The sequence below is a fragment of the Hemitrygon akajei genome, chromosome 7 (assembly GCF_048418815.1).
Source record: "Hemitrygon akajei chromosome 7, sHemAka1.3, whole genome shotgun sequence".
Taxonomy (NCBI): domain Eukaryota; kingdom Metazoa; phylum Chordata; class Chondrichthyes; order Myliobatiformes; family Dasyatidae; genus Hemitrygon; species Hemitrygon akajei.
In genome coordinates, this window is record NC_133130.1 from 19,359,519 (window position 1) to 19,371,713 (window position 12,195).

Here is a 12,195-nt window from a genome sequence, read left to right on the forward strand (position 1 = left end):
TGAGAGTCTGGGTTCTGTGTAATAGCCTTTCAAACACTTCATTGGCGCATTGCTTAAGAAAGAAACAGAGATAGTGTTGAAACATTGAGAGGAAATGTAATTAATTAATTAATAGTGTGCTAAGTGTATTTACTGTCTATATTATAAATAAAATAGAGCACCTAACTATTGGGCTCAAACCTGACAGGTACTGACCATATATTGTCAGAAGTGGTTCTGGTGAGGCATTATTTAAGGTGGGACAGAGTGGCTCATTTCACTAAGTGTTTTTCCATGCTTGTAGTGCTGAGTTAATTGGGTGTGTACTGTCATCCTGGAATGGTATTTTTTGGACAAAAATGTTATAGTGACAGACAGGTTTGGGTTGAAACAAGTACAAATAAAGTTCTGTTCTCCAGCTGCAATTTAAACTGGGTATTAATTTCATACCTTTGCAGTTCACTAACCATATTCCTTCTTGACCTGAAGCTACCTTTTCCTGACTCTTAATATCTTACCATAAGACACCATCCCTAGGTTACACTCCTTCCCATCCAGATATGATCATCCATCTTCTCTCTCAGCATTTATTTTGGTTGGATCCTGGACATGTTAAGGCTGCATCTGTGGAAATCAAACAGCCCATTGCAGATTTTTATTATTTGCCATTTTAGTTAGAGCTTTGTGTTCCTTTTGTAGCAGATCTCATTCCTGTACTTCTTTACACAGTTCTGTTCCTTAGTCCTTCTGTTTCTTCCCAATAATGAGGACTGAACCAAGCAAGACTCTTTTCAGCAAATGCAGAAAATGCTGGAAACACTCATCAAGTCAAGCAGCATCTGCAGGAACAGATACAGAGTTAACATTTCAAATTGAAGATCCTTTGTTGGAAGTTTAGTTTCCTGGAAATTTGTTGATGGGTTGGCAATTAGATCAGTGAACAGGTAATCATCATCAGTTATGGTCAGAACTACAGGGATATCTGGTTGCCTTTGAACCTCTGACTTCTGTTCTTGATTAATGGAAACATTCGGAGTCTTTAACTTGAAACGTTAACCATTTCATTTTCCACAGATTTTGCCCGATCTACTGAGTGTTTCGTCATGTTTCTGTTTTTTATTTCAGATCTCTAACTCTATGGCTTAATGAATTTCAAGAAACTTTTCATCTTTGTGAGCAACATCACCGGATATCATTAGTACTGAAAAAAATCACTTGTTATTTTGAAATTGTCAACTATTACAACATCCAGATAATTGACAAAATACCTGATAAATGTTGTGGCTTTGATATCAATTTTACTTTTTAATTTAATACACTAAAAGTTATTTCTACGATAAAGGCTTATATGTTGACTTTACACTGCATCTACTCACTGCTAATTTGATTCTTTTTTGCACAGGGAAATTGGTACAATCATTAGATCTCTGGGCTGTTGTCCAAGTGAAGAAGAACTTCATGAAATAATAGCAGAGGTACAATAAATTTAAATTGTGCTATTTTCAAAATGTGCAGTATGAAGTTGCCTTGTATGGATTTCAAAGCGTGGGATATCGTTAAGTCCAATTTAGTTACAAGTAAGGCTGAAAACCCACTTATTTGGGCTGATCCAAATTTGCAGAATTCAGAATCCGGAAACAGTATGCCATACTTTATTTTTGTTTTTTTTCAATCATGCTTTATTGAACATGGATTGTCTATTTTTGGGACTTCTATGATGAGAACGACACCTAAAATTGCTAACCTGTAGAAGAGTAGGTATTACTCACATTAGTATTTATCGATGCAGCGGAATTCTCCAGAAGTTTCTGCTACGTAGTTACACAGTTGAACAATGATGAATAACTCCTTACCATCATTGCAGCTATAACGTCCACACTGGAATGATAATAAAATTAGGCTTAGAACTTTGATGAACTTCAGTTCTGATTGCTATTTGCTTACTTTTATTGTTTGTATGATCTGGGTTTTTTTTGGGTGTTGGACAATCTTTTTTTAAATTGGTTTTATTAGGTTTCTTTGTTTGGTGGCTGCCTGTAAGGAGACAAATCTCAAGGTTGTATAAAGTATGCATACTTTGATAATAAATGTACTTTAAACCTTGAACGCTACAAATCCAATTGGCATTATTCAATTGTACTGCCCCTTTTCGCAGTACAAATTTAATGGGGTAATAATATGGTCCGTAGTCCATATAATTTTGAGACTTGTTGGATTAACTTGTTGAGTCAATGGGAAAGTATTTTGAGGGTTCTTTATTAGCTCAAGATGGAATTTGTGTTTTTTAGTATTGGAACCTGAAAGTCCAAGTCGTTTGTGGGCCCTCTTGCTTGGGTTAATTCCTCAAACATTTCTAAGTGAGATACCAGCACCCTACACACTTTGGAGCCAAGTACATTGTGGTCTGCCACTTTTAATCCCCTAACTCAGTGTGGAAGCAGTCTGATAGCTTTCACAGAAATAGCCAAGAATGAATGGATACACTGTGGCAGAAATATTTTTGACTTTCGCTTTAGTCCTGTGGTGTCTTTTTACTGCTTGATTTAATGAGGAGGTGGGAGTGGATGGAGCTATGATATTTTTAAAATCAGAGAGCACGCTACCAGAAGATATTTACCCTTTTATACTGTTTTGAAAGGTTCTCCCTCCACAGTTTTAGCTTTTATACAAACACCTTAAATCTGGCCAAAACAGTTAGTATTTTTATATGTGGAAGAAAAATAAGTAGTCAAGGAGGTATTTTAGATATCGTAGTTCAAAGCTAGTGTTCACAAATTGCGTGCACTGACAAAATAATAAATGCTTATTTTCCACCATATTCAATATATTTCAAGTTAAGAAATGCATACATCATGAAATAAAACATACATGCTATTCTATTATGGAGTGCAATTTCCTACTTGCTGAAAAATGGAAGGATACAAAACAGACATTTAAAATGTCCATTGGAGCAATGTTACCCTTGATATATGCAGACATGTATATAGCAAGAAACATTCTTCAGGATGCTCATTTGAGTTATGCTGGAGATTGATGCTTTGTAATAATAGGGCTACTTCTAGATAATCCAAGATGCTTGTGTTTACAGATATGAAATAATACATTCTCAAGACTGGCATTCTAATACAACACAATAGTAGGAGATGCTACAAGCTATGGAAACTTACTTAATATAAATGCAAGCTATTAGTCTAGGCTTTTGGTAACCAGTGTTTAATTTATTGATCACTTAGTAATAAAATGACATTTAGAATTATTTTTTGACAATTGGAATACTTTGACATACAGCAAATATATTGTAGGTTATTTTGAAAACAATAATGTAACATTTTTGCCTTGATTAATGTTTTAATACTAAAATTGTAATTTTTTATATTTTAATTTTTATATTACTTTGCAAAGCTAGATTAAAGGAAACTAAATACTGATGCAACTTGAGTTAGTTTCCATAATAAATCTCCTTTGCAATTTGTGTTTAAAGGTAGAGGAAGAAGAACCCACAGGCTTCATACAGCTTGATAAGTTCCTTCCAATGATGACTAAAGTATTAATGGAAAGAAAGTGAGTTCTATATCGATTCTATGACTTATTTAAGGACATTTACTAAAATACTAAATGGCCAATTTAAAGAGTGTAATAATGTTTGTCACCAAAATTTCACATTCTATTCCAAAATTATTTGTTAATAAAAGAGTACTTTCTGAGTTCATTTTATGTAAATGGTTATTATAAAGCTGCTTTCCAATATAAATATTTATTATTCCATCATTCTCCATTCCACAGAAGATTTTATCTAAGAGTTGAAATGTCTCATACCAGAGAAATTGCAAACAATAGACAGTAGGTGCAGGAGTAGGCCATTTGGCCCCTCAAGCCAGCACCGCCATTCAATGTGATAATGGCTGAGCATACACAATCAGTACCCCGTTCCTGCCTTCTCCCCATATCCCTTGACTCTGCTATCTTTAAGAGCTCTATCTAACTCTTTCTTGAAAGTATCCAGACAATTGGCCTCCACTGCCTTCTGAGGCAGAGCATTCCATAGATCCACAACTCTCTGGGTGAAAAAGTTTTTCCTCAACTCCGTTCTAAATGGCCTACCCCTTATTCTTAAATTGTGGCCTCTGGTTCTGGACTCCCCCCCAACATCGGGAACATGTTTCCAAACATGTGATTAGCATGTTTTTTACACAGAGAGTGGTGGGTGCCTAGAATACGCTGTCAGGGTGGCAGTAGAGCCAGATACAGCAGAGACTTTGAAGAGGCATTCAGACGGGAACATGAATGTCAGGAAAATGGATAGATATGGACTTTGTGTAGGTAAAGAAGCTTAGTTTAGTTGCCTGTTTGATCACTAATTTAATTGGTTGAGCACCACATTGTGGGCCAAAGGGCCTGTTCCTGTGCTGTACTGTTTTATGTTCTATGTTCTATTTTCAATTGGATAAAATTCAAAGACATTAAACTACATACAATATTTGTTATTAATTATTATTATTCATTTTTGCTTTCTTTTAGTATTTGCACAGTTTATTGTCTTTTGCCCACTGGTTGTCTGTCATATTGTGTGTTCTTTCATTGATTATTTTATGTTTTTTGGATTTATTAAGTGCGCCTACAAAAAATGAATCTCAGGGTTGTATATGGTTTTCTTTTATATATATATATATATATATATAGAGAGAGATATATATACATACACACACACAAACATTCACACACACACATTTTGATGATAAATTTACTTTGAACTATTAACATATGTCATTGGTATTTCTAAGGTTTTGTCAGGGCTGAGATTGACCTTTCTCAATTGATCTGTATTGTTCCCTGTGGTCTGAAAATGGAGTTTGGAAAATCTCACACAGATTACTATGGCTATTTATTTGAAGGTGCAGTCGACCCTCCTTATCCGTGAATTCTGCATGCCCGAATTCAACCAACCGCAAATCGCGAAAACCCGGAAGTGCTCTTTCAGCACTCGTTGTTCGAGCATGTACAGACTTCTTTTCTTGTCATTATTCCCTGAACAATGCAGTATAACAACTATTTTACATAGCATTTACATTGTATTAGGTATTATAAGTAATCTAGAGATGATTTAAAGTATACGGGTGGATGTGTGTGGGTTATCGTGGATCGGGATCGAAAAAAATCGGAAGTTCTCTTAGTAAGTAAGTTGGAACAGGTACATCCGGTATTATTTGGCGTCAGTTAGTCAAACGTTAGTCTTAGTATATAGTATGTATTTTACCTTTCTATGTATATAAAACACTTAAGAACGTATGTTTCAGTGCCGGGCTCGGGAACAGAAGTTCCCGAGTTCGATCCAGTGACAGACCACTTCCAAGTGCGCTCTCCATCGTGCCAGGTTGATGTGGAGGATCAAAAACCCAAAACCCAATAATTAAACCACTGCATTGCTTAGTAATAATTGTAGCTTTCATCGGGGCAGAGCCTTTCTCACTTTATCCTTTAAAATTGTTCCGATCGTTGACCGACCTAGCCTAACGCTTTTCTAGTGACCGATGGCATTTCACCTCTTTCCCATCACTTTATTATTTCCACTTTATTTTCAATCATAATTATTTTCGTTAACAGAAACACTGCGGATTCAGAGCTCTGGTGCCGGGTCCTAATGTCCACCGCACTGAGACACGTTAAATAAGGTCTTGGGTTCCGCTGGGTCCTAAGGTCCACTGCATTGAGACAGGTTGAATAAGGGACTTGCGCATCCGCGAATTTTGGTATCCGTGAGGGGTCCCGGAACCAATCCCTCATGGATAAGGAACTCTTTGGGTTTCCAGCTGAGTTTGCAGGATCTGCAGAATCTCTGTTGTTTACCATTATGAAAAGAATTGGCCTTTGAAAGGGAAATTAAATCAAGTCCTCATTTGCTCTCTCAGGTAGAAGCACTCCTTTAAAGATGTTCAAGGAAGTTATGTCCTTTGTAATGGCACTTTTAATTAATGCCACACAAGTAGATTATTGGGTGGTTTTTCCTTTGTTCTTTGAGGGAGGTTGCACGAATTGGTTTCTGGATTTCCACTTGATCTACATGAATACTCTTCAAAACTATTAAATTAGTTTTGGTATATTTGGAGATAATGGAAGGTCTTATAGAAAAGTAAGATGCTAAGGCCATCACAAAAGAGAAAATCTGCAGATGCTGGAAATCCGAGCAACAAACACAAAATGCCGGAGGAACTCAGCAGGTTAGGCAGCACCTATGGAAAAAAGTTTCAGGCCGAGTTCCTCCAGCATTTTGTGTGTGATGCTAAGGTCATGTTGACTTTGTAAGACAGTGTGGACAGCATGTAAGTAAGTAAGGCCATAGAAGATGCTATTGAAAAGTAAGCCTTTTCATCCATCCACTTTTGGAGAAAACTAATTCAAAGGGTCTTTGCCCATTTCCGATTTGTGGTTGAAAACTGAGCTTAACAAAAATAATATGCACCTTGTAAGTTTTGCAAGTTTTAACACCTTGTAACATCTGCAAGTTTTCAGGTTTGACCAGTGTGAGATAAATAGTGTTTATCCCACACTACCATGCAAGGTTGATTGGGGTACTGCACAGATGCAACAGGCGCACTCCCGCGCAGGTCTGACAAGGAGCTTGAAAAAGCAGCAAGTTTTTCAACGGGAATCGTTGATCGGAATACTGCTCAGTCACAACAGGAGCATTCCCGCGCAGGTCTGACAAAGATTTTCAATGCGAAACCTAGTCTCTATAAAAGAGGGGTACCGCCTAGCGGAGTGGTTATCGTCAGAGTAGTCAGGGGCAGAGTAGTAAGGCTTTTGCTCAACAAGGCTTTGGTGAGAACAGGCAGATGAAAGGTAAGTTATTTTCTTATTTAAATCTTGAGAGAAGAGGGGTACGTCTACACAGCTAGTGTTCTGTTCTGCGTGTCAAATGTGGGATTTCCAGGAGACTCCCAGCCTCCCTGATGGCCACATCTGTGCCAGGTGCATCAAGTTGCAGCTTCTTTGAGACCGTATTAGGGAAAGTGATAGACAGGAGCTACAGGGAGGTAGTCACCCCAAGGTTAAAAGAGACAGATAAATGGGTGACTGTCAGAAGAGGAAAGGGGGAGCATCAGATAGTGGAGAGCACCCCTGTGGCTGTCCCCCTCAACAATGAGTACTCCATTTTGTGTCCTGTTGGGGGGGGGGGGGATGACCTACCTGGGGCGAGCAACAGTAGCTGTGCATCTGGCACTGAGTCTGGCCCTGTGGCTTAGAACAGTAGTGAACTGAAGAGGATGGCAGTAGTAATAGGGGATTCTATAATCAGGAGGACATTTAGGTGATTCTGTGGACACAAAAAGGAAATGTAGATGGTAGTTTGCCTCCCAGGTGTCAGGGTCCAAGATATTTCTGGACACATCCACAATATCCTGAAAAGGGAGGGTGAGCAGCTAGAAGTCATGGTGCATATTGGTATCAACAACAGTGCCAATGACATAGGAAGATAAAGGGAGGAGATCCTGAAAAAAGACTATAGGAGTTAGGAAGGAAGCTGAGAAACAGGACCTCGAGGGTAGTAATGTCAGGATTGCTGCCTGTGCCATGTAACAGCAAGGATAGGAATAGAATGAGGTAGCAGATAAATGTGTGGCTGCAGAATTGGAGCCTGGGGCAGGGATTCAGATTTCTGGGCAATTGGGACTTCCTATTCTGGGGCAGGTGGGACCTGTACAAAATGGGCAGGTTGCACTTGAATCCAAGGGGGACCAATTGTGGTCAGATTTACTAGAGCTGTTGGGAGTGATTTAAACTAATATGGCATGGGGATGGGAACCAGAATGTGACAGAGCTGAGGATGAGCCAGCAGGTTTACAAGATGAAGGGTGTAACTTGAATGAAAGGAAGGACAAGCCAATGATTGGGTACAAATGTAGACAGAGCAAAGAGGCAAAATTCAAAAGTCCGAAGAACGCAGGACTGAAGATGCTATATTTAAATATACGTAGCATTCGGAATAAGGTGGTCAGTATGATGCTGTGGGCATCACTGAGTCGTGGCTGAAAGAAGGCCATAGTTGGGAGCTTAACATCAAAGGATATACTTTGTATCAAAAAGACAGGCACAAATGCATAGCTCTGTTAGTAAAGGATGGAATTACATCTTTAGAAAGAATTGATATAGGGTCAGAGAATGTTGAATCTCTGTGGGTGGAGTTAAGAAATTGCATGGGTGAAAAAAACCCATTATGGGAATCATATATAGGCCTCAAAATAGTAGCCAAGATGTGAGGTGAAGATTGCAGAGGGAGATGGAAAGGGTATGTAATAAGGGTAATAACACAATTGTAATGGAGGACTTTAATATGCAAGAGGATTAGGAAAATCAGATTGGTGTCAAATTGTAAGAAAGGGAATTTGTTGAATGCCTGCTTTTTAGAGCAGCAGTGCTTTAGCCTATTCAGGGGAAGGCTATCTTAAACTGGGTGTTGTGTAATAACCCAGATCTTATTAGGGAGCTTAACATAAAGGATCCCTTAGGAGGCAGTGATCATTATATAATTGAATTCATACTGCAATTTGAGAGGGAGAAGCACAAGTCAAATGTTTCAGTGTCGCAATGGAATAAAGGGAATTACAGAGGCATGAGAGAGGAGCTTGTCCTGGTGGATTGGAGGAGGATACTGGCAGGGATGACGACAGAGCAGAGATGGCTGAAGTTTCTGGAAATAGTTCACAAGACGCAGGAGAGGTATGTCCCAGAGAAGAAGTTCTCAAATGGCAGGTGTCGGCAACCGTAGCTGACAAAGGAAGTTAAGGATTGCATAAAAGCCAAGGAAGGGGCATATGAGGAAGTACAGTGAGTGGGAAGTTGGATGATTGGGAAGCTTTTAAAATCCAACAAAAGGCAACTAAAAAGGTTATAAGAAGGGAAAAGATTAAATATGTGGGCAGATGAGCCAATAATATAAAGCAGGATACCAGAAGTCTTTTCAGTTATATAAAGAGTAAAAGGGAGGTGAGAGTTGATATTGGACCACTGGAAAATGATGCTGGTGAGGTAGTAATGGAGGACAAAGAATGGCAGATGAACTTGATGAGTACTTTGCATCTGTCTTCACTGTTGAAAATACTAGCAAGAGTGCCAGAGGTCTGTGAGTGTCACGGAACAGGAGTGAGTGCCATTGTTATTACAAAAGAAAAAGTGCTAGGCAAGCTCAAAAGTCTTAAGTGAATAAGTCACCTGGACCAGATGGATTATATCCCAGAGTCCTGAGAGGGATTGCTAAAGTGATGACGTATACATTGGTCATGATTTTTCAAGAATCACTTGATTCTGGCATGGTGCCAGAGGACTGGAAGATTGCAAATGTCACTCCACTCTATAAGAAGGGAAGAAGGCAAAAGAAAGGAAATTATAGACCAGTTAGCCTAACCTCAGTGATTGGGAAATTGTTGAAGTCTATCATTAAGGATGAGGTTCAGAGGTAGTTGGAGACTAATGATAAGTCAAAGTCAGCATGGTTTCTGTAAAGGGAAATCTTGCCTGACAGATCCATTAGAGTTCTTTGAGGAAGTAACAAGCAGGGTGGACAAAAGAGAGACTGTGGATGTCATTTACTTGGATTTTCAGAAGGCATTTGTTAAGGTGCTACACATGAGGCTGCTTAACAGGATAAAATCCTAGGGCATTACAGAAAAGTTTTTGGCATGGATCGTGGAATGGCTGACAGGGAGGAGGCAGTGAGTGGGAATAAAAGGGGCCTTTTCTGGTTGGCTGCTGGTGACTAGTGGTGTTCCTCGGGGTGTCAATATTGGGACCACTGCTTTTCACATTGTTTGTTAATGATTTAGATAATGGAATTGGTGGGTTTGTGCTAAAGTTTGCAGATGATACAAAGATAGATCAAGGAGTAGGTAGTGCTGAGGAAGCAAGGTGATTGCAGCAGGACTTAAACAAATTGGAAGAATGGGCAAAAAGTGGCAGATGGAATACAGCATTGGGAAATGTATCATAATGCATTTTGGTTAAAAGAATAATAGTGCGGACTGTTATCTAGATAGATAGATAGATAGATAGATACTTTATTCATCCCCATGGGGAAATTCAACTTTTTTCTAATGTCCCATACACTTGTTGTAGCAAAACTAATTACATACAATACTTAACTCAGTAAAAAATATGATATGCATCTAAATCACTATCTCAAAAAGCATTAATAATAGCTTTTAAAAAGTTCTTAAGTCCTGGCGGTTGAATTGTAAAGCCTAATGGCATTGGGGAGTATTGACCTCTTCATCCTGTCTGAGGAGCATTGCATCGATAGTAACCTGTCACTGAAACTGAATGGGGAGAAGGTTCAAATATCAGAGGTGCAGAGGGACTTAGGAGTCCTTGTGCATGACTTCCAGAAGGTTGGGTCTTCCAGAAGGTAAAGAAGGCAAATGCAATGTTGGCATTCATTTCAAGAGGAATAGAATGTAAAAGCAAGGAGATAATGCTGAGCCTTTATAAGACGCTAGTCAGGCCACACGTGGAGTATTGTCAACAGGTTTAGGCCCCATCTCAGAGTTGATGTGCTGTCATTGGAGAGAGTCCAGAGGAGGTTCACAATATGATTCCAGGACTGAAGGGGATAACATATGAGGAGTATTTGGCAGCTCACTGGAATTTAGAAGAATGCAGGGGGGTCTCATTGAGCCCTACCAAATGTTGAAAGGGCTAGATGGTGTGGTAGTGGAGAGGATGTTTCCTGTGGTGGGGGTATCCAGAATTAGAGGGCACAGTCTCTGAATTGAGGGGTGACCCTTTAGAACAGATGTAAAGAGGAATTTTTTTAGCCAGAGAGTAGTTAATCTGTGGAATGCTCTGCCACAGACTGCGGTGGAGGCCAAGTCCATGAGAAAATTTAAGACAGAAGTTGATTGTTCCTGATAGGTCAGGACATCAAAGGATATGGTCAGAAGGCAGGTGTATTGGGTTGAATGGGATCCAGGATCAGCCATGATGGAATGACAGAGCAGACTTGATGGGCTGAATGGCTTAATTCTACTCCTATGTCTTACAGTCTAAGGTTGATAGGCTTTGTAACTATAACCAAAACCCAGTAACTCTTAAGGATTTTTCATTTTGTAGCCTATTGAATACATGACGGCCCAGAATTTCAATCAAACAAAGCATTTCTTTTGGGTGCTAGATGTATGAAAATTGATTTCTCCTGGAGTGGAATGTGACTATGATGACTTCTGCATTGAACGGTGCCCCAGAAATTTTACCAGGTGCTTCCAGTCATGGATCGTGCTTACATCAGTGATGTAACCATAAATAACTTTTCACAGTTGTGTGTCACAATGCAGTGAGTCCCTTTAAGGCAGGAGTTCCCAACCTGGGGTCCACAGACCCCTCTGTTAATGGTAGGGGTCCATGGTATAAAAAGTTTGTTCCAAGGCAGAGTGCCCACAGAAGCACAATATTCAGCAGGAGGGGCAAATCAGTATGCCTGCTTTTTTCCTTATGGGTGCACTGTCAGACAAAATGTGCCTGTGGTGTTACAATAGGATCACAAATGAAAACCAAGATTTAGTGCACAAGGATGAATTGGTTAAGTGAACCATGCAATGCTGTTTTACTGTCCCAAAAAATGCAGGAAATGGATTTCTAAGTATAGCTTTTATTTGTGTTTTCTGTGTAATTTATGTTAGGTTCGGTGATGCTAAATGATGGCAAGGCCAAATCCTCAATTAGCAGACGTGCTGAATAATGCCTTCATGAAACCAAAATAATTATAATCCCCAAAATCTTTCCATCATAGGCTTTGAAATGCTATGCTCGTTATTGTAATTTCTAAAGAGAAAGGATTTCATACAATAATTTAATATTATTGTGAATTATTCAAAACTTTGATTTGTTCTATTGGGTAGTTTGCAAATGAAGTGATGAAATCACTATTTGATCTAGTCACATTGGATTTTCCTGATAGTTATTTTTCTTAGAGGCTTGGATTGAAATGCTACCATAAAGGTTTAACCCTTTTCTTCAAATGCTCTCTTTGGTGAGCCCATTCCGTGTTTTCAATTATTTAGTTTGGTTGGGCTCCAGAGGGGAGTATGGAAAGCCAGGGGACTATGTGAGTATGGTTAGTGCTGATAGGTGAGAGCAGCTCTGCATGTTTAGCCCACTTCAACTAAACATCTTAATCCTTCACAGATTTAAAAAGCCTGTTGATGCAGTTCAGTTTATTTTTACATGGAG

General features: G+C 39.1%; 1 protein-coding gene across 2 annotated transcripts in view; it reads left to right on the forward strand.

Moving 5' to 3' along the window:
• Positions 1 to 12,195, forward strand: part of efcab2 (EF-hand calcium binding domain 2) — a 111,475-nt gene that overhangs the window by 55,500 nt on the left and 43,780 nt on the right. For both annotated transcript variants that reach the window (XM_073050451.1, XM_073050453.1), the window contains 2 exons: positions 1,382 to 1,454; positions 3,461 to 3,540. In XM_073050451.1, the coding sequence (XP_072906552.1) occupies positions 1,382 to 1,454; positions 3,461 to 3,540 (153 nt within the window). The remainder of the gene's footprint in view (positions 1 to 1,381; positions 1,455 to 3,460; positions 3,541 to 12,195) is intronic.